The following is a 22,909-nucleotide window of genomic DNA, read 5'->3' as shown; positions in this document are numbered from 1 at the left end:
TATTTTTAGAAAAAAAAAAGATGGTTTCATTTTGACATGAAATAGGTTTCAGCTTTGTCTCCTATTATACAGCTCTTATGAATGAAAACATCTTTTATGTTTTTGGAGTGTTAGCAAGATTAAATGGATTTTAGGAAAAACAAATACCAAATAAATGATAACTTAAAGGGATGACAGGGAGAGGATCAGACTTTCTAAGAGAGTCATCTTCTATGCCAGCAGGAGAGAATTGATTCTTGAGGAATGTCCTCTGACCTCTACACGCATGTCATATCATACACACACACACACACACACACAGAAGAGAGAGAGAGATGCACAAACACACACACCAAACACATACATATATGCAAACACATAAATAATAAAGTCTAAAGTGAGTCACAGGCTGTAAGTTGAATGATTCCAGTACCAAGCAAAAGAGGTAACATATTTTGATAACTTACGATGAAAATAGACATACCTTTAGGAGAGCCAAGGCTACATGAAAGATTATGTTCAAACCCTGAAACAGAAAATAAATAAATAAATAAATAAATAAATAAATAAATAAATAAATAAATGTGAACGTCAACAGGATCACATTTCCTACCTACCACTATTTTACTGGGTATTTTCCCAATACTTCATACATTATTAACAAAACTCCAAAATTCTCTCATTTTTACTTATAATAGTATTATGGCTGGATGTGAAATATTAGCTACATGCCTATCTGGTAGTGTTGTTTTCATAGATAACAGGACCTGCTGTACGCAAGGCCTCGTCTGTAGGTGTAGGAAAGAACACAAAAATTATAGGTCAGGGGCTGAAGGGATGGCCCAGCGGTTAAGAGCACTGTCTGTTCTTCCAGAGGTCCTGAGTTCAATTCCCAGCAACGACATGGTGGCTCGAACCATCTGTAATGAGACCTGATGCCCTCTTCTGGTGTGCAGATGTACATGTAGGCAGAACACTGTATACATAATAAAAACGAATAAATAAATCTTTTTTAAGAATCATAGGTCAGCTCCATTTCAAGCCAGAGAACTGTTTCTTCATCGGCTTAAGGTGAGCAAGCAGTCTCATGCTCCTGCTGCCCCAGATGTGGTTATGCCATCTCTGCCACGATGACTCCATCCCTGCCATTGGTGAGCTAAAGTAAGTCCTTCTTCCCTTAACGTGCTTCTATTGGGTATTCTGTAGGAATGGTGCCAGTACAAATACTAATCAAAACTTCTCAAAAGGTATTTTGCTTTTTAAAAATACTTATGAAAATTCAATGTTCTATTTAATACATAAAAGTAGTTTTTTTTATAAAGACTTATTTTCTTCTATCCATTTTTGGATTATTTCTCCATGTATAAGGCCTGTTTATTCTATCCACTTGTGGCTTATTTCCCTATATGTAAGGCTTATATCCTATATCCAAGTTCCTTGTTAAAGATGGAAAAAAGATGGCGATTTTTAAAATTATTGACTGAATTCTCTAATTCTACTCTGTACTTCTTCTGAGTTATGTAGATATCCTGTCAGGAGCAGAAAAAAACAAGAGAGAAACTCCTGCTGAGTGGGAAGATCACACAAAAAAACCTGACTTCATCACATGGGACTCCTATTGTCTGCTTAGTGTTTGCATGCTTAGTGCTCACGTGTGTGTGTGTGTGTGTGTGTGTGTGTGTATTATTTGTATAGATGAAGGTGATAACCTGTAGTGTCTCTGAGGAACCTTTCCCCATTTTCATGAAAATCATGTAAATTTTCATTAGAGATAAGCTATTTCTGTGAAAGCCATACTGGAGCTTAAACTGAACTCTGGGCTCGGCCCAGTGACTGAAGAATTATTGAGCAATTAAATCCAAGAGATATAGAATCTTATGTGCTCAAAATAACAGAATCAGAAACAATGTCTCCAAAGAATGTTCTAGTTTCTTTTCATGCAAGTTTTCCTATGTGAGAAGAAAAATCTTTCAGTTAACATCTCTCATAAGCTAAGGCTTTGCTAATGTTCTCACTTCAAAGAATCTATCTGCCTTCTAGATGTGAACTGTACCATGAGAAGTGTGTTCTACAAAGGATTTCTGATTTCTCTCTCCAAACCAGAATTGTGCTTAGGACTAAATACCTAGTCTTCCATAATAATTAGGACCACACACCTAGTGTCCTGTAGTGATTAGGACCACACACCTAGTGTCCTGTAGTGACTAGGACCACACACCTAGTGTCCTGTAGTGACTAGGACCACACACCTAGTGTCCTGTAGTGACTAGGACCACACACTAGTGTCCTGTAATGAGTAGGACTAGATATTTAGTGTCTCTGTAATGGAGTACTAGGCAACCTTCTATAGCCAGGTAACAAAATTACAAAAGAATAACAGAAAAAAAATGAATGATAAGCACAAACTATTTGGCAGACTAAACTAAAAGTTATGAACCTAATATTTTGGTTTTGGCTTATTTGATTAATTCCAAAATGAGAAGGAAAGTGCAACCGGGATGAGAGGAGAAAACATTGACATTACCATTGTTAGAGATGATTCCAGACTGACTGTGATTCTAACTTACCAGCCGGAGGAAAAGGTAAGAAGGCTATCTTAGATTTTTTTTTAAATCTGGGCTAAAATTACAATTGTTTTCACAATCTAAACTTATATTTTTACCAACTCAAGTAGCTACTGACTTATCTGCCAAAGTTTGTACACCAGAATTAAACAAACAAACAAAAACCAGTCTTAACACTATGTACCCCGTCATAGCAGTGAGACACAATGAACTCTCATAATTGAGAGCTTTCCAATTGAGGGTTTGCCATTAGACTAAATCCAGCATGCCCAGTCCACACTTAAAATTTAAGTGTCTCTTCCATTTCTCTAGTTCCCTCAAATGCATAACACTTGAACACTTTTTCTTACAGCAGCCCACACTCCTCTTTTCCTTCCAAAATTGTTTCATGGCTTTATTGAAAACTCCACTGCATATTCAACCATCATGGCTGTCAGTCACAGCATCACTTCAAACACTGGCCATACTTCCCTGTTTTTACACAAAATGAAAATCTCACTGATTCTCATAATAATGTAGGCTATAATTCTCAGGTTGACTAGCTCAAGCTTATATGCATGTTTAGTAGCAGAGTTAGATCACTTCCAGCCCAAGTTTTGTGGCGTATAATCCAATGACCTTTCACAGAACAATGCAGGCATACAAACGGTACATGTTTATTTAGTGATTTACACTAGCCATCCTAATTCATATAGCTGACTCTTTCCCCTTCATATTCAACTAGGCTGATTCACAGAACCACCTTCATATTATGGTAAAAACCTCTTTTCTTGAATTTTATTAAAACTAAATGTTGAAGCAACAAAGCTATGAAAAACATTAACAGAGAAATATAAAAAAAAAAACAGCTTAAATTTCTAAATAGGCAAAATAGCTCTAAAAAACAAACAAGGGAGGGGGCATTCCCAAAATGTTTCCACTGTTAAGGCAGAAGTTATGTCTAGTAATTTATTAGTGGGTATGGCAATAACTTTCTGGAAATACCTCTCACCTTCAGGAACTCAACTTTTGCCCAACCTTACAACAAAGTTAATATTATGCCTTGCAGCAATTAAAACTTTGTGCTCAATCTGTTTCCCTCCTGCTGCTCAGCCTGCTTTCATTTAACCTGACTTTATAAGGTAAGTAATTGTACTGTGCCTTAGATCCTTAGATACAACATGTAATCCAGTCCCCTGACCCAAAAAAAAAAGCATGCCTGTTAAGAATGCTTCATTCACTGGAAGCAGTAGATAGGAAGCAAATGTCCACTGTTTAAGTGCTATTCAATAAACAAGAACAGAGGATTATTAAGAGTAAAATCAAGGGGCTGAAGAGATGGCTCAAAAGTTAGGAGCACTGGCTGCTCTTCCAGGTCTTGAGTTCAATTCTCAACAATCACATCATGACTCACAAGCATCTGTAATGAGATCTGGTGCCCTCTTCTGGTCTGCAGGCACACATGCAGGCAGAACACTATATATAATAAATAAATCTTTTTTTAAAAGAGTAAAATCAAATAAATATGTTGCTATGACTACCTGTTAATTTCAATAGTAAGTCTAACTACTATATTTAAGTAATGGCACTGGGTTTTGATCCTACTGCATGTACTGGCTTTGTGAGAGCCTAGTCTGTTTGGATGCTCACCTTCCTAGACCTAGATGGAGGGGGAAGGACCTTGGACTTCCCACAGGGCAGGAAACCCTGATTGCTCTTTGGACTGGAGAAGGAGGGAGAGGGAGAGTGGGGGAGTGGAAGGGAAATGGGAGGAGGTGGAAATTTTTAATAATAATAATAATAAACCATAAAAAGAGCATAATAATAAACAATATATAAGCCAAGCATAATGATAAACAACTTTTATCCCAGAACTTGGGAGTCATAGAGATATCTATGAGTTCAAGGCCAGCATGGTCTATACAGTGAGTTTCAGAATAGTCAGATTAGTATTTAAATGTGCCAATATCTGAGTTAATTACATAAAAGCATACTCTTATTCCTTACACAGCAATCCTAAACTTTCACAAAAATAAATTATGATTTACAGAATGAGCTAGGAGTGGTAGTGTATTTACCAGAAACTAGGAGAATCAGAAGGATGATAAGGTCCAAGTCACCATAGGCTATATAATGAAGCCTTACTTAAAAATTAAAAAAAATAGATTTTATAGAAATCACTGAAATTTCTAGGGCTTCACAATTCAAAAAACAGAGTAAGTATGTTAACTTAAGCATCATAATTATAAAAGTCATTCTCTAAACCACTAAGTTAGAGAAGAAACTAACATGTGAATATTACAGCTTCCATATCAAAAGACCCATGCCCTATGTGATAAAGGCTTGCTTCCCGGGGTGGCATTGCTTTGTGTTTGTGTGTGTGTGTGTACACATGTGTGTGACAAAGTCTTTAAAGATGGGGCTAAGTAGGTGTCTTTAGGTCCCTGGGAGAATGCTTTTAAACAGGATTGTGGAACTTTGGCTTCTCCCTGATTTTATACTTTCTGACTATGAAGGAAGAGGTTTTGTTCTGAACTCTTTTCATGAAGTCATGAACTCAGCATAACTCCAAAGAAATGGGGTCATTTAATCACACGGTGAAACTTATAAACTTTGAGTCAAAATAACCCCTTTCTCCTTGCAAACTGATTTTCTTGGATATGCGTTACAATAGTCTAAAGTTCAGATGAACCTGTGCCTTGTTTCAGTATTATTTAATATAGCCTCTAAATTCAGAGAATTAAAGTAATTCCTCCCATTTAAATACAAGTAAAATTACAGAGCATAAAGCAGAAATAGGTGCATTCTATCTAAACAAGATTCTATTATTTGTTTCTACCTTGAAAACATCCACAAACAAAAAGTGGTTGACTGCTCTCAGGTTATGAGACACTAAAAACCAGACTGCTGCAGAAAGAAAGGGTCACCATTTTCCCCTGGTGACAGTAGACTGACATCAGCCTTGTGTACAAGAAGAGGTGCTCCTCAACTGATCTGGACACTGCTGTTTCATAATTCAGTCACAGTCTGACAATAGCTTTGCCTTCAAGAACACCTATAACTAATTGCCCCAAAGTGAGTAATTGCTATGAAGTACAGATCACGGTGTTTCTGATTAGGTTAATGACTGAGCAGCACAATCATGCATAAATAAAGGCCGGCAGTCGAACACTCACTGCAAGAAAGACTCTGAATATATGGCTGTGATGAGCAGGCAGCCATGTGTTCAGAGAAGCCTGGCAGCTTGGGAGAGACACTGTCAAAAATTATGCTAACAGCACTGAGGATAAACGCTGAACAGATAATGTCAAGAAAGGACTACATATGCATCAGCACCTCAGTCATTAGTCAGAATTAACGTATGTAAGCAGCATATAGGAATGGAAAGTTAACAAGGGAGTGCAAAGTCAACAGATTTGTAGGAGCCAAAATACAAGGATACCACAGGCAGTAAGAGGAATGGGTGTTGGTTATCTGTTAAATCTAAAAGAGGATACATCACCCGAGGAAGGTGTTCTGACCAAAGGAAACAGCAACAGCATGCAAAAAGCCTATCAAGTGAGGGGTTATTTGGTATCTGATAAACGCTAGCAATTATTATTAGGTCATGTATTTATTTACCATCTTCAGCACTTTATGGCTTTTTTTCTTGATGATATTTCCTCAACAAATCTATGGCATATTTATTATTGTTATCAGTTTTGAGACCATTAAACTGAATCTCAGAGACAGCACACTCTTAAAGCCATGAACAGAGCTTAGGAGTGTCAGAATGACAGAGGCCCTTGGTATTTTAATTTTACCTCAGGTGCTTATTTAGTAAAACTTTAGTTAGGTATCCGCGGTGGCTTAATGAAGGCTACAACTTTTGACACTTCTTCCATTGAGCGGTAGGGCATCTGAACTCTCCTCTAAATCTGAGAAAGTATGTTAACACTCTGATGATAAGACTATGGTGGGAGGGTTTTAGGGAGCAACTCCTAGACTGTCCATCTCCTAGACTGGTTGCTCTTGGAATTAAATTATCATATAAGAAGCACAAGAGCACTTAGACCTTCATTCCCATTGTTCTAAGAAGATGAACAATAAGAGGGTATAGTGGACCAAACAATGTCACTGGTAAAGACCAGGGATTACATGAGAGAAGAGATCTTGGAAGTCAATTGGACTGGTCTAGTTAATATCACATGAATCAAAACATGGTCATACATCTGAGCCCTTCTCAAATAGGTAACTCATGAGACCATGAGCAAAATTAATAAGTATTTTTAATTTTTTAAACATTCATTGATGATGTAGGAGTGTATAATCTGAGTAAATAAAGTTCCAAGAATCTCTACATTCCTTTTACTGAGTTTCACCAAATGACAGTATGTTACATAATCAAATCATATACAATGAACCAAACCAAGAAATAAGGAGGAAATCTTTGTCAAATGTCCCACAAATGTCTTTTTTTCTGATCCAGGATAAAACTCTGAACCTTACTTAGGAATTTGAAGTCTGATCTACCTAGTCTTTCATCTAGGATAGATTTCACCCTCATGTCCATGGTCCTGGCACTTCTGAAGAATACTGGTCTGTACGATGTTCCTCAATTTGATTTCCATTAAAATTAAATTTAGGTTATGTTTTTGCACAAATATCACAGAAGTAACAATGTGCTCTCTGCACACACCAGCAGGAGGCCACATGACAGCAATGCCCCATCACAAAACTGTGGCTTTCAATCCAGTCAGTTCTGGTGCAGCTTGTACCACGCAACAAGCAACAAATAATCAGAAGAGAATCCAGTTTAGCTTTCTTTGAAATTTCTCTCTTCTATAGTTTGTATAGTAATACCCTTCGCATCCTCAACGAATGGAGAAAGTGATAGACAATTAGCAAGCAAAAGTAAAGAGGTACTGGCTGCTTTTAAATATAAGACCTTCAGCAAGAATACTGCAGCATGTTAGGCAAAAAGTCCATTGTTTTACTCTGCCTCTCTTAAAACTATTTTTTCTGCCTCTCTTTTTATTTTTTAAAGGTCCAATCTTTTAGGATAGCTAAATTGGAATTTGATAGGTAATCAGCAAAAAGAAGTGATTTGGTTCTGGAGAATTTTCATGGGCAGCCACTAGAGGTCAGGATTGGAGCACGAAAACTGGTTCATGTAACAGATTTCACAGACCCTCAGAAAAACCCTCATGGCTAAATCTTCTCTAGGTTATACTGATGACTAATACAATGTAAAATGTACAAACAACGGGTGAGTCTTACTTTCCCCTTTCCATGAGTAGTGAATAAGAAGAAAGATGTGTGGACTAGCACCTTTCCCCTGTTGCACACAGGATCTCATTGCTTAACTACGCACTCACCTACCAGAGTGCTCTAAGTTATGGAACCTGGTTTAGTTGTACATTCCAGTTGCCAGGACACTGGGATAAAGATGTTCAGTGTTAACTGAATGAGTGTAAGGCAATGAGTAAATCTGAGAAAAGTGACTCTACTTACATGATTTGCCATCCTCCCTGCTTCTCTCCAGAATCCAGGACTTCCCATATGCTAAGCAACAGCTCTACTATTGAGCTACACTCCTAGCCACATTCTTTTTCTTTTCTTTTCAAATAGCCATCTTAGAGCAACTACAGTTTTTCATCTACCCCCTGTTGATTTCCAACCACCTATTGCCACTAGCAGCCTGGTCTAAAAAAAAAAAATGTAGTGAAAACTCTAAGAATTGGGACATACTTTGAGCTCAATCGAGGAAGCCAAGTCACTTGTACTTCAGAGATTTAAAATCTTCCTCCCCAAAGTATAAGAGACCTGAGGAGATCGTTCTTCCCATTGTAAGACTTTACTGCTACCGTTTTTCAGCACTTGATTGTAAAGCACTGTAAGAATATTGCTTCCTTTGGCTGTAACAACTGGGCTCATGAGGTGGCTTAGCACTTGCAGTGCTAGCGGAGGAGCCAATGTAAAAATAAGGATGCAGTGGCATGCATTTGCAATTCTGGTATTCTTTCAGCAAGAGAGATAGGAGGTGGAGAAGAAGAATCTCCTGGAAGCTGTAGGCTAGCTGGCCTGGAGTGTGCTGCACAGCATAAACAAGCGAGGACCCCAGACTCTCGAATACTGCTATCCTACTTCCACATGCATGACTGCATTCTCACATACAGTGATATTTAAAAAATAAATTATACTAACCTTTTATCTGTCAGGCTTAGAAGCTATCGCTCACAGCTCTATTTTACAAAGAAGACTCATATACGCCAGATGGTTTACCTGAGTTCACAGAAATCAGGAGTGGACTGTCCAGTTTTCTGGTTCCAGCTCAGTTCTCTGTGCATTAGACCAGTGTCTCTTAGCCATGGCTACTTAATAAAAACCACTTGGAGAACTTTTATAGCACACAGAGGCAGAAGCTCCACCAAAGAACAGCCAAATAACAACAACACTTCTCAGAAGCAGCATGCAGCAACTTGCATTTTTAAGAACTTCCCAGGCAGTACTATCATGAATCCAGGATGAGAACTGCACACTAACAAGAAATAGCAAGCCACCTGCTTGTCAGAACTACCTAAAAAGTCTGAGTAACACTGTAGAGTCTAATTTAGTTGATCAAGGTGAGACCTTAAATTTTCAGACGTTTTGATATGCAACCAAGAGAATTATTTTTTTAACAAGCAAATCTTAAAATTCTTTAACTTAAAGTCTACTTATATTTCTTAATATTTGAAATGTTTTCAAAAATCACTTATGAAAGTTCTTGAGGTTCAACATCAAAATTAAAAGATCCTAAAATAAAGTCGACTGAAATTATTAAGATATATGGAATCAAGGTGAAAATAACAGAAGTAATATATATTTAAACTAAACCTGAAATTCATTCATCTGCACAGGAAGGTGGACATTGTTTCAGAAACTGAAAAATGACTTAATGAAAATGTTAAATAATCTCTGGAACATGCAAATTCTGATCATATAATATTATCAAAATATAACCCATCCAATTCCCTAATGAGTATTCCTTTCATGCACATTCATATTCATAAAAACTTTATGAAGGAAATGGAGTTGATGTGTCCCACAGCAAACAAATGAGTGCATTTTAAAGATTTATTTATTTGTTATATATACAGTGTTCTGTCTACATGTATGTCTGCAGGTCAAAAGAGGGCACCAGATCTCATTACAGATGGTTGTGAGCCACCATGTGGTTGTTGAGAATTGAACTCAGGACCTCTGGAAGAGCAGACAGTGCTCTTAACCTCTGAGCCATTTCTCCAGTCCATGAGCGTATTTCTATTATGCAAAGACCTCAAAGTATTTATAATATCGAGGTAGCATTAGATTCATGCATTTAAACTCACCACATGTGAAGCTGGAAATATAGTTCAGCAGTCAAAAGCACTGATGCTATTCCAGAGGAACAGAGTTCAATTCCCCGAACTCATACAGTGGTTCATAACAATCTGTAACTCAAATCCAAGGGAATCTGACACTCTCTCTGGCCTCTAAGGGCACCAGGTATACATGTAGGCATATGTGCAAGTAAAACACTCAGACACATAAAATAAAATAATAAATAAAAACATTTTTAAATTAACCAAACAATGTTAATTGAAATATGAAAATACAGTTTTTGCCCTTTTTCCTTTATATGATCTGCCAACAGTAAAAAAAAAATGTGTGACAATCATTTAGAAAGGTGTTGAGGACATGCAATTTCTATTAAACCTCACAAATGTGTTTGTTCAGTGATTTGTACTTGAGTACATTCTGGTACTGAGGTACTGAAGTAGTCTTCTACTTTATCAGGAAGCGATATATTAACCATTTAAAAATCTACAGGAATGGGTCTGGCATGATGGTACACACCTTTTATCCCCAGCATTCCAGAGGCATAGGCAGACAGCTCTAATGAGTTTGAGGACAGCGTGATCAACATAGAAAGTTCTACATAGCAAGGCTAGAAAACAAGATCCTGTTTCTAAATAAATAAATCTACAGGAAACTAAGACAAGCTTAGTAAAATACAAACATAAATAGGAGATTGGAGTATGTACATATCTTTTTCTAGTGCTATAGATGGAACACAAGCCTTCACACATTAGGCAAGTGCTTTATAATATTAATAAACTGTAACAGCTTGAATGTGATAAATATTGACAGACTAACAGTGAGAATAAATGAGCGAACAAGGAAAGCAATGTGGCAGAACTTCAAACAAGCAGTTAAATTTGATGAAACTAGTAGAAATTTTAGAGAAAATGAACCATTAATATTATTATCTTTAAAATTCTGTTGAAAATAAATATTTGCTCATCATGTGTTACAAAATTTTAAAGCAAATACATCTTACTTGATTCCTGGGAAATCCCATTCCTGGCCAGGAGAACTAAACACATACATGCTTTTAAACTAATAACATATACTTCAGTGTGAAGTTATAATGAAACAAAAGTTGCTTATGTATATAAAAAAAGAAATGACAAAAGCAATATAACACAGTACTCTGATGAGCAGCTGGCTTTCCTGGAGGAAAATATATCTAAATTGGCAAAGTTCTTATTGCTACAGGTTTACATGTTCTAGTCAGGCAAAATCACAGTAAACACAGAGATGTACAACCACGCTTTCCTAAGTTCTGTCCATCTATCCACATATCATGGATATCTGAAATCTGTAACCTCTGGCTAATAAAGCATAATAATTACCTGCTCCTCTTTCAGATGGCAAAGCAAAAATGATCTTGTGTATGTTTTCAATTATACAATATAATTTAAGGGGCAAACATAACTTCTAGTTCCATGAAACATGGGGTAGTTATTTGATAGCTTCTGGATATAATACAACTACGCTAATACCATAAGACAGAAGACAGAGATTATTCCTTTTATAAGAGCCAACAAGAGGAAAGCATCCATGGAAAATGGAAGGATAATTAAACTACTAATAATAAAAGTTTATTTCTAAGAAATGCTGTTCTCACATCAAGAAATTACATTGGAAATCACAGGTCTGCCTTCCAGAGAGCAAGGAGAAGATGTTCCTTTTAAAGAAAAGATGGAAGATTTAGTTCAATTAATTAGTCTGAGATCAACTAATCCTGTGTGTGTGTGTGTGTGTGTGTGTGTGTGTGTGTGTGTGTGTGACAAGAACGCTATATAACAAAGCAAAGACCTAATTAGTAAAGAATACCATAGAAGCAGGAATGTCCTAGTTGTTGGAAAAATATCAGTAATTCAGAGAAAGGCACTAGAAGTCCTGTTCAATCCACCTCCAATAAATATAGTAAATTAGGCCTAATATTAAGCAGTCTGGCAGTTAAATGTAGCAATTCATTAATATGACATCTTAAGCCAAAAGCTTTAGAAAGCACCTGTTATGGTTCCAATTCTTCTTCTAATTAGCTTGGTAGTGTCTCTTCTTCTCAGTACATAGGATTGCTAAGTAGATAAACGAGGAATGTTGGTGAAGAACAGTGAGAGGATTTGTTAAATGTTCCATTCTTGGATTTCAATCCGAAATATTCTGAATAAGGAAGTCCAACATGAGTGTGACCACCTATCATATATTTTAGTTCATCTACCCTACTCTGTAGATTCTAACAATGTAAAATGAGCTTCAGGACCCATTTGTTTCGTGTGTGTGTATATGAGTGTGTCCATGGGCACACATGTGCATGTACACCTGCACCTCTGAAGATTGAACTCAGGGTCTTTTGCATGCCAGATAGCCTCTCTAGCATTGAGATAAACCCCATTTGATAAGCCTCATTTCCGCATTTTTGAATTAAGAAAACTTAAAGAAAAAAGTTACAAACAGTAGAGATCAAACTAAATATCCCTTCCTGTCATTTTAATAGAAATCTGAGACATTTATAATTCTGCTTTCTTTATTTCTAGCATAAATCTGTTTTTTCTACAATCTTTCCCACATTTCTATAACAAACATGTCTATTATTCTAGATGTTCTACCAAAAAGATTATCATTCACAATCCATACTCATTCATCAATAAATCTCGGGAGCTCTATTTAACTGAATGAATATATTACATATTCAACTACTTATCATCTTTAATTTCCCAGTATAAGCAAGACATAATCATGTGTGTCTGTGTTTGAGGTGACTGTACACGTGTGCATAGGTGCCTATGGCTATGCATGTACGTGTATTAGTCAGAGAGGGATATTGGGTGTCCTGCTCTGTAGCACTATGCATCTATTCCTTTGAGACTATTTTCTTATTAAACTCAGACCTGGGCTGGTGGCCAGCAAGCCGAGTAATCCTCCTATCTCAGCTCCCCACAGTGCCAGAGTTACAGATGCAAACAGTCATGGGCAGCTTTTTTTTTTTACTGTCTTTATTGAGCTATATATTCTTCTCTACTCTTCTCCCTGCCTCTCCCCTCACAGTCTACCCTCTCCCATGGTCCCCATGATCCCAATTTACTCAGGAGATCTTGTCTTTTTCTACTTCCCATGTAGATTAGATCCATATATTTCTCTCTTAAGGTCCTCATTGTTATCTGGGTTCTTTGAGAATGTGAACTTTAGGCTGATTTTTCTTTGCTTTATGTCTAAAAGCCACCAATGAGTGAGTACATATTATATTTATCTTTCTGGGTCTCGATTACTTCACTCAATATGATGTTTTCTATATCCATCCACTTGCCCACAAATTTCAAGATGTCGTTATTTTTTTTTCTGCTGTGTAGTACTCCATTGTGGAAATATACCACATTTTCCTTATCCATTCTTTGGTCGAGGGACATCTAGGTTGTTTTCAGGTTCTGGCTGTGACAAATAATGCTGCTCTGAACATAATTGAGCACATGTCCTTGTGGTATGATTGAGCATCCTTTGGACATGTACCCAAAAGTAGTATTGCTGGTTCTTAAGGAAGGTTGTTTCATAATTTTATGAGAAACAGCCATACTGACATACAAATGGGCTATACCACTTTGCACTCTCACCAGCAATGCAGGAGTGTTCCCTTTATCCCACATCCTCTCCAGAATAAGTTGTCATCAGTGTTTTTGATCTTAGCCATTCTTATAGGTGTAAGAAAAAATATCTGAGTTGTTTTGATTTGCATTTTTCTGATAGCTAAGGATATTGAACACTTCCTTAAGTGTCTTTCAGCCATTTTAGATTCCTCTGTTGAGAGTTCTGTTTAGATGGACAGCTTTTAACATGAATTCTGGGATTAAAAATCAAGTGTTCCCACTTGAGCAGGAAGTACTCATACCCACTGATCCATCTCTCCAGCTCCCACCATCACTTCTTCAACTTGGTTTATACAAAAGACCCCCTAGCTTCCTTGTTTCTGTTCTGAATCTTGGGTAGGAGAAGCAATTCCCAAAGGAATGAGGAGACATCAAAATGCCAAATGTTTTAATTGTGGTAGAATAGGGCATCTGAGAAGGGATTGTAGACAAGGAATTCCTAGGAATAATGTCTCTTCTGGAAGAGAAGAGAAGAATAGGAGGACTCAGCCTTCAGGTATATGTAGGAGGTGTGGCAAAGGTCGACATTGGACCAATGAATGCAGATCAACAAGAGACAGACAAAGCACCCAATACCATTGGGAAACTCCTTGGGTGGACCTCTTGCAGGCCCCCAAGTCAAAAGTAGTACAGTCATTTCCAGTCACTGTGGAAGACATGTCTCACCAGGAAAATTAAAAAATCTAGAGCCTCCTGTAAAAAATCATACTGTTCTAGATGATGGAATAAACATGGAAGATAAATTTAAAAATCCAATAGGAAATAGGAAATGTATATTCTGGCAACCTTCTATAAATGACCAAAGAGCAAAGCTAAGGGGGCATATAAATGGCATTGTAATTGTGGGTTTGATTGACACAGGTGTGGACGTGAGTATCATTACTCCAGAATTAGTCTCTTCAAGAGGCAGATGTTCATTTACTAGGAATCGAAACTCTATCTCCAGTGAAACAAAGCATGAGATGGGTTGACTGCATAGGGTCAGAAGAACGGAGAGGAAAGCTGAGGCCATATGTGGCAAATATTGCAGTGAATTTATGGGGTTGTGACCTGCTGTGGTAATTTCTGAATACCCAGATTAACATTCCTGCATGCCCAGAAACTCATAATTCTGGAAAGGATATTATAAGGTACTATACACAAAGGTCACAAGCCATTCAGGCTGTACAAGAACACAAAGCAACTAGCAAACATTTAGAGGTATCAATGGCCCTACCTTTAAAATGGTTAACTGAGAAACCAATATGGGTTAAACAGTGGCCATTAACAGAAGATAAACAGCAAGCTTTAGAACAGCTGGTACAGGAGCAACTAGATGCTCACCATATTGAAGAATCAACCAGCCCTTGGAATTCTGTCAATCACCTAGGTTATAAAATAGACTTACAGAAAATTAGAACACAAAAGGCACAAATTAGGAGAGAATGATTGCAAACTCTGAATGACTTTCAAAGACTATTGGGAAACATTTCCAGTCTATAACCAGCTGTTGGGATAACACCTGATCTAACAGTTCATTTAAAAAAAACCTTAGATGGTGACAAAGACTTAAATAACCCCAGAGAATTAACAGCTGAAGCAGAAAAAGAATTGATTGTTGTTGAAGAAAAAATTACAGGCGGCACATATGTGTGCCAAATTTTAACTGTATTCTAGTCATACTGCCTTCTAAAATTTTCCCCATAAGAATTTTAATGCAAAGGGAATATATTATCTTAGAATGGATATTTTTTCCACATAAACCAAGTAAAAAATTAAAAACTTATGTAGAATAAGTCTCTGAATTAATTATAAAAGAAAAATTGAGACTTTATCAACTATCAGGTATAGACCCAGAAGAGATTATAGTGCCTTTTACTTCTGATGAAATAAAAAAGTTATGGGAAGACAATGCACCTTGGCAAAGAGCTTGTGATAGTTTTTTAGGAGAAATTAATAGCAATTATCCCAAAAGTGATAGAATTAACCTTATAAAGAGAACTACTTGGATCCTTCCCCACATTGTACGGGACACACCAATAACTGGAATCATACATTCTATACTGATGCAAATAAATCAGGAAAGGTTATTCAGGTTTTGAGTGGGAAGCTGCTTTAAGCTCAGGAAGGATGGCTCAGTAATCACACATTTATAAGAAGTGTTGGCCATCACGGGTATACCTGCACAAATAAAGACAGATAATGGTCCAGCATATGTCTCTAAGAAAATGAAACAGTTTTTGCTTATTATAATATAAAGCATATTACAGGTATACCACACACTCCTACAGGTCAGGCAGTTATAAAAAGATCAAATCAAACTATAAAGGGTATATTAAATAAACAGAATGGGATGGAAAATATCCCCCAAAATAGACTACATAATGCTTTATTAACCTTGAATTTTCTTAACATTAATGAGAAAAGGGCAACAGCGGCAGAGACATTAAATAATAGAAAAGTCTTCTGAATTAAATCAGTTGGTGTATTTCAAGGATGTGTTGACCACACAATGGAAGTCAAGAGATGTGCTACATTGGGGAAGGGGTTTTACTCTTGTTTCTACAGGAGAAGAAAAACTATGGATACCATCAAAATTAATAAAGATTCACTTTGAAAAGGAGCAATCTCTTAAGAAATTACAGCCCATCCACAATGGCAACAATCATACATGTGTTAAGAAAACCATTTAGGATTGGGGCAGGTTTCTGCTCTTTTCTTTACAGAAAAACACACAACATCAAAAATTCAAAACACCCTGAATTTTTGGATGCTGAAAGAAGGAAAAATAACTATCCAATAAGGAACATCAAAAAAAAAAAAAAAGGAATATGACTTGTAAGGGCAGGTGATAAAACACATAATACATTTAAATCTATGAATATGTAGAGCTGGCTTTGGAGTTGGACAATGGCTCTGTCCTTCTCTAAATCCAAGCATGTTGTTAAAAGAAAAATTCAGAGTTTCTGTTTCATGTCAAGAGCTATCTGGTATGGGACAGAAAGAAGAAAGAATTTAGAAAAAATTTCACTTCTCTTCATACCTTTTTTTGTCTCTATCATACCTTTCATTGAATATATATGACTGTATAAGTCTATATAAATAGTGTTTAAGTTTTCCACAATGAACAATAAATTTTCCTGCAGTTATTTTTGAAGTTTCCAGGAAGAAGATGGGGCCCACAACAATTCCACCTGGTTGATATGACGTCATGATGCTGATAGTGCATGATAAGACCTGATAAGACCTGTTTTGGGTACCAGCTGCTCAAGATGGTTCCAACTTGGTTAGCTGGAAAGGTGCACTTTTTTACAACATTCTGGCTAGACCTCCAAATAGGAACCTCAGAAAAACCTTACCGAATACTTAAGAGACTATCTGCAATTATACCAGACAGTAATCTTGGAACTTAACCATGATTTTACTTTTACAGGATCCCATAGAAAGAACATCGTCCCCATGATAGCTGGAAGACGAAGTCCCCTCTCCCAACAAAGTTTGTCCTCAGGATTAAGAACATTATTTAGGGGCTGATTATAATTGGTATGGGGTTGGGGTTGGGGGAGGAAATTATGTAGGATCAGGAATCTCTTTGAAAAAAAAAGAGGAAATTGGATGGGATAATAGATTAGTGTTAGCTTACTCACACTAATAATAATAGTGAGTAATAGAGTGAATACTTGTGAGCTATTATTTATAGGTAATTTACATTGGTATAGATTCTTGTATATTGATACAAGTTAAGTTATATTGAATATATTCCTATTTTTGTTCACAATATTTGTATACCTAGGCAAAGTTATTTTGTCATATTGTATGCATGCATGCTTCTACTTCTGCTTAAGACATTTTGTATATTGATACAGTTTTAGGATATATTTATCATATTGCAACATACATTTCTACCTCTGACTAAGATACGTTTACATTTTGAGGACATTGTGCTCATTTGTTGCACTGTTTTTTATTGTATAATATTCTAATATTAATGTCTTAGTCTTTAAGTTATATAGGTATTAAGAATTATAGATCAATAGTCATCTATGTTTGTCATACTTATAGTTAGACTAATCAGGTTCTTTAGATACATGGAGACTGTATTCTGCATGAATAAGTAGTCTTCAACCACTTCAAAGAGCTGTAGAATATGGCATTTAAATAACTTAGGGTTCTGCTGACACTGACACAATTGATCCTGGTAGCACTGATCTATTCCTGAGAGAATGTTGAACTCTGAAGACACTCCACTTGGAGCTTGTTTTCTTCTTGGCAAAACTGGTCTTTGGGCAAGGAACTTCCCATGTATAAACCACTGACAAAATGCATGAAGTCCTGGACAGGACAAGCAGGATACAAGAAAAAAGACTGTCAAATCTTGCCAAGACAGGGTAAGACAGTTTTGAAAAATTTCCTGCCTCTAAAAATGGTCTGTCAGTTACTCTAAACCTTAGCCAAAGTTGGTTGCTCCAATGCTACAAATGAGACTTTGGGTGATTGCTCAGGTAGCCAGTTGTCTCTGTCATTTGTTGCACATTTTGGAAGCTGCTTGATTGCACTTCCTGCTTCCTCAAGTAATATTATTTCCCTTCTCGGGTCTTCGATGGGGTTGAAGACTAGATAGTTGTAGTTACTTTCCTCTTGTGACTTGGCCAAGTTATTTATTATACAAGACTTAAAAGTCATTAGGATAAGATAATTATTGAAACATTTATTACACGTTTCTTGCTTGATATTGTTTGTGTTGGTTGTAATTCTAATTTTTATACCTGATGTTTGTTTTTATTGTATATAACTTTGTATTAGGCTTAAAACTTTCTTATTTAAATAAAAAGGGGAGGTGTTGTAGGAATTCCTACGGCCAGTAGCCTTTAAGTTACCTGGCCCCTTGGGCCTGGTCTCTTATACTTATATATGCCAATGAAAAGCATGCATCCGGCCTCTTTCCTGGCTGCTGGATTTGGTTGCAATTTCCTGTTTGAGCAGAGGATTGTGATCTATAAGTCTACCCCTAAATAAATAACTCTCTATTATACTCAATTCTGAGCTAATATGGTATTTCTTTTAAGTGTCCCTCTTCAATAAGAGTTTATAGTCTTTCCTTCTAGGAAATGATAGAAGCTGATGAACGTAATCCTTGGTATTTGTTCCTCATTTCTAGTTGGTAATATAAATGATTTTCATGGTCTATTTGCACTGTAGTTTGATATCAGCAGGTGTCTCATTGTTCCTAAGCTAGACAGGATCAGGGGACAAGTATCCATTTGAGCCTTCAGATGTCAAATCCCAACTAGAAGGAATAGATATGGATACTAAGTAGAGTTTGAGAAGAATAGCCAGACACCCCAATGCTGCTCAGTTTCTGTGCTTTCCAGCTTTATTGTGTGGGCTGGCCTCACACCTATTGCTCCTGTCCCTTTTACAGAGTGTAAATTTCCTTCTTTCTAGTTTCAGGAAATGGAGAACACCTGTTCACATTTTTTTTTACATTATCCATGATGTTTTTGACCATATCCTTGTTCAGATTAAATATTCTTAATTCCTTCAACTTGTCTTCATACACATTAATTATAAATTGTTTTCTTGATAGCCTATGAATTCTCCTCAAAACCACTGTAATCTTCTGGCAGTGAATAAATGAACACATTTTTAAATTAGGGGTAATTCTGTAGTGAAAGTGTACAGACTGTAGCATAATGGTGCAGACAGCTACTAAAGAACTTTGTTCCTACTGTTGCTTTAAGCTTCACATCAGCTATGGTTCTTATAACACCAAATCTGGGCAACAAATATAAATGGCAATTAGACCTGTAGTAAATTATGATTCTTTCCAATAAAGTATTTAAAAGTTACAATACAGTAAATGTTACAGTGTCAGTTACAAAACTGACAGTGCTTATGTAACAATAATTGGATCTTGCACGCAATTTTCTTAGCAACATTCTTTAGCAATGCTGCTGGAGATTAATACTGCTATGAAGAGAAAAATGCTACTGCTGAGAACGAAATCAGTGCTGGTAGTAAAGTCCAAGAAGTTAGTGTGGAATGCAGTTTCAGTGACTACATGACATGAATGGCCTGGAGCAGAAGGTCAAGATCTGGACTAGTTGTTCTCGCTCACTTTCTCAGGAGCCTTGCTGCAGAAGTGTGTGTTGTGAGAGTTTGTGATCCCAAATAAGCAAAATCTGATTCTCTACTTCCTTCCCTCCCTCCATATATATATTTAACATAGACCTGGCTAGCCTGAGCCTACTTAGAATGATTCACCCACCTCTGCCTCCCAAATACTGGGTCTATAAGAGTGTTCTACCACACTTGGCTAAAATCTGATTCATAAATAATTATGTTTTTGAAATAATATAAAAATGATATTCACAGAAAACAAACTTTTGCTAAAGTAATGTTTTGTGAAAGGAGAGGACTGGTTTAGGCATATGACAAGGATTAGCCATCTGATCTTTGTAATGACCCTGCTTTTCTAACTCTTGTCTTTAATTTTTTAAAATATTTATTTTATTTTATGTAAATGTTTGTTTCGCTTGCATTTTTATCTGTACATCATATGTGCACCAAAAAGGACATCAAATCTCCTGGGCGGGCAGTTACAGATGTTTGTGAATGCTGGATAATGTGAAAGCTAGGTATTGAACCCAGGCCCTCTGGAAGAGCAGTCAGGGCTCTTCACTGCAGCCATCTCTCTAGTCTATGACCCATGTTTTCTTACACAAAAGGAATGAGAGGAGCTGAAAACCAGGTGACTTGCAGGAGGCTGTGGCTGTTGAGAAGCAACTTGAAGAAAAAGTGCCTGTGTAGTCACAAAAACAAACCAAGGATAAGTTAACCAAACACCAGCAGATATGTGTTGGCTAATTACTTACTCTGTGCTGAGGACTGCTACTCCAAAAAGTAAGTTAGGATGAGCAAGTAAACAAAACTATAACAGAATAGGTATAAAAGATATTATCAGATTTTTAAAATGATTTTATATAATAGAGATGTAAATAAGACACAGCCCACAATGTTTCAAATTGGTTTTCCTTTGATTTTAATTTTTAAGAATTTATTAAGCTGGGGGGTGTAGCACACATCTTTAATCCCAGCACTCTAAAGGCAGAGGCAAATAGATCTTCAAGAATTCAGAATCAGTCTGATCTACAGAGCAAATTCCAGGACACCCAGAGCTACACAGAGAAACCCTGTCTCAAAAAAAACAAAACAAAACAAAACAAGTTATTTATTTTGGGTATATGTGTGTAGGTGCTCATGTGGCCATGGAAGTAGTCAGGGCAGGCAGTGGGAGTCAGTTCTCTCTTTCTTCTACCATTTGGGTCCCTGGGTTCTCCCTCAGATCATCAGGTTTGACAGCAGACACTTTTACCTATTCAGCCATCTTGCCAGCCACACTTCTGCCTGTTCTATTTAATCTATTTTTGCATTTTTCATAGATATCACATATCTATCCTATATGGTATTTCAAAATCTACTTTCCACAAACAGCAGATGGCACTACTCATCAGTGAAGAAATGAGGAAATGTGATGAAAGCCAAACAGAGTATGTATTTTTTAGAAGATGACTCAGTTTTCAAAAAACACACATCTTCATACACAATTAGAAACTGTAATGTGAACATACTGTCATATTAAAATTCATTTGTTTATCTTGTGCAAAAAGAGCTAGCTTTATAATAACAACAGATAATTTAAAAGCTCTCTTCTTGGTGATTCTCTAAAAATGAAATCATATGTTACTTTTGACTCAGCATTGATGAGCAGATTACATAAGGAGACAAGAGACAACCAATAATTTCCCCTTAACTGGAAAATCCTAGTGAAAACCCATTTATAAGTAAAACTTTTCAATAGAGGTATTAAGAAGTCCTAACAAAACACAGTCTGGCAAAGATTAATAGAAAAATAAATATTTAAGCAGAAATCTCAAACAACTTAATCATTGCAAAAATACAAATTAATCATAAAACAACTGGAATGTGATTAAAAAAATCAACCATCTTGAAGAATGGATGAAGAAAGTATGGAATATATACATATTAGAGTACTACTCAGCAGTAAAAAACAAGGACTTCTTGAAGTTTGCAGGCAAATGGATGGAAATAGAAAACACCATCCTGAGTGAGGTAAGCCAGACCCAAAAAGAGGAACATGGGATGTACTCACTCATATTTGGTTTCTAGCCATAAATAAAGGACATTGAGCCTATAATTCGGGTTCTTAGAGAAGCTAAATAAGAAGGAGATCCCAAAGAAAAACATATAGGCATCCTCCTGAATATTAACCTTCATCAGGCGATGAAAGGAGACAGAGACACAGACCCACATTGGAGCACCGGACTGAAATCTCAAGATCCAAATCAGGAGCAGAAGGAGAGAGAGCACGAGCAAGGAACTCAGGACCGCGAGGGGTGCACCCACACACTGAGACAATGGGGATGTTCTATTGGGAACTCACCAAGGCCAGCTGGCTTGGGTCTGAAAAAGCCTGGGTTAAAACCGGTCTTGCTGAACATAGCAGACAATGAGGACTACTGAGACCTCAAGAACAATGGCAATGGGTTTTTGATCCTACTGCACGTATTGGCTTTGTGGGAGCCTAGGCAGTTTGGATGCTCACCTTACTAGACCTGGATGGAGGAGGGTGGTCTTTGGACTTCTCACAGGGCAGAGAACCCTGATTGCTCTTTGGGCTGATGAGGAAGGGGGACTTGACTGGGGGAGGGGGAGGGAAAGGGGAGGCGGCGGTGGGGAAGAGACAGAAATCTTTAATAAATTAATTAATTAATTAAAAAAAAAAACAAAATCCCCCCCAAATCAACCATCAAACAAACATGCCAATCACCAAAGATAATTCATGGTACTGTCCACTATAGCTCATGAGGAATTACGTTTTTATCGTCACCTCACTGTAACTCCTTGATTCCAGAAGCTCCCTTAAACTATCACAGGAACCTAAAAGCAGGCTAAATCAAACACTGCAGAGTGTGAGCTGCTCTGCATGGCCCAGCAAGTCAGTGGACACTGTCAGAGCCTATTTCATTCCTGAAACCATGAAGTGCTGCACCATCTTCCTTCCAAAACACAAAGGGACATCATAAATACAACTTCTAGAAAAGTTATAAATGAAAACATCTGGGGTTAAAATGAAAATTAAAAGTAATGGGGGTGATTATACATTTTGACTTTATTGAATTTTAGCTCTAAACTCTACTAAACCCTTCTTCCCAAATGGAAAACTTGTTGGAAATAAAAAACAGAAACATTGTTTCAGAAAACAAGTAACAACAATAAGCAGGTCTCACTAAAATTTTCTCTGCAATATTCCAAACTGTTATATATGGAGAGTTTTGGGACATATTATTTACCACTGTCCTATACAAGTATGCTTTTCTAGGTAAACTCAGC

General features: G+C 36.9%; 1 protein-coding gene across 1 annotated transcript in view; it reads right to left on the bottom strand.

Annotated features, from left to right (window-relative positions):
• Rabgap1l (RAB GTPase activating protein 1 like) overlaps positions 1-22,909 on the bottom strand; it is a 262,467-nt gene that overhangs the window by 178,646 nt on the left and 60,912 nt on the right. Inside the window, exon 5 of the mRNA XM_050135142.1 lies at positions 464-505. Within this exon, the coding sequence (XP_049991099.1) occupies positions 464-505 (42 nt within the window). The remainder of the gene's footprint in view (positions 1-463; positions 506-22,909) is intronic.

Source organism: Alexandromys fortis, unplaced genomic scaffold (genome assembly GCF_014885135.2).
Source record: "Alexandromys fortis isolate MF-2015 unplaced genomic scaffold, M_Fortis_MF-2015_v1.1 scaffold_21, whole genome shotgun sequence".
Classification (NCBI taxonomy): Eukaryota; Metazoa; Chordata; class Mammalia; order Rodentia; family Cricetidae; genus Alexandromys; species Alexandromys fortis.
Note: the sequence above shows the minus strand (reverse complement) of the source record. Positions and strands in the feature narration are given on the sequence as shown.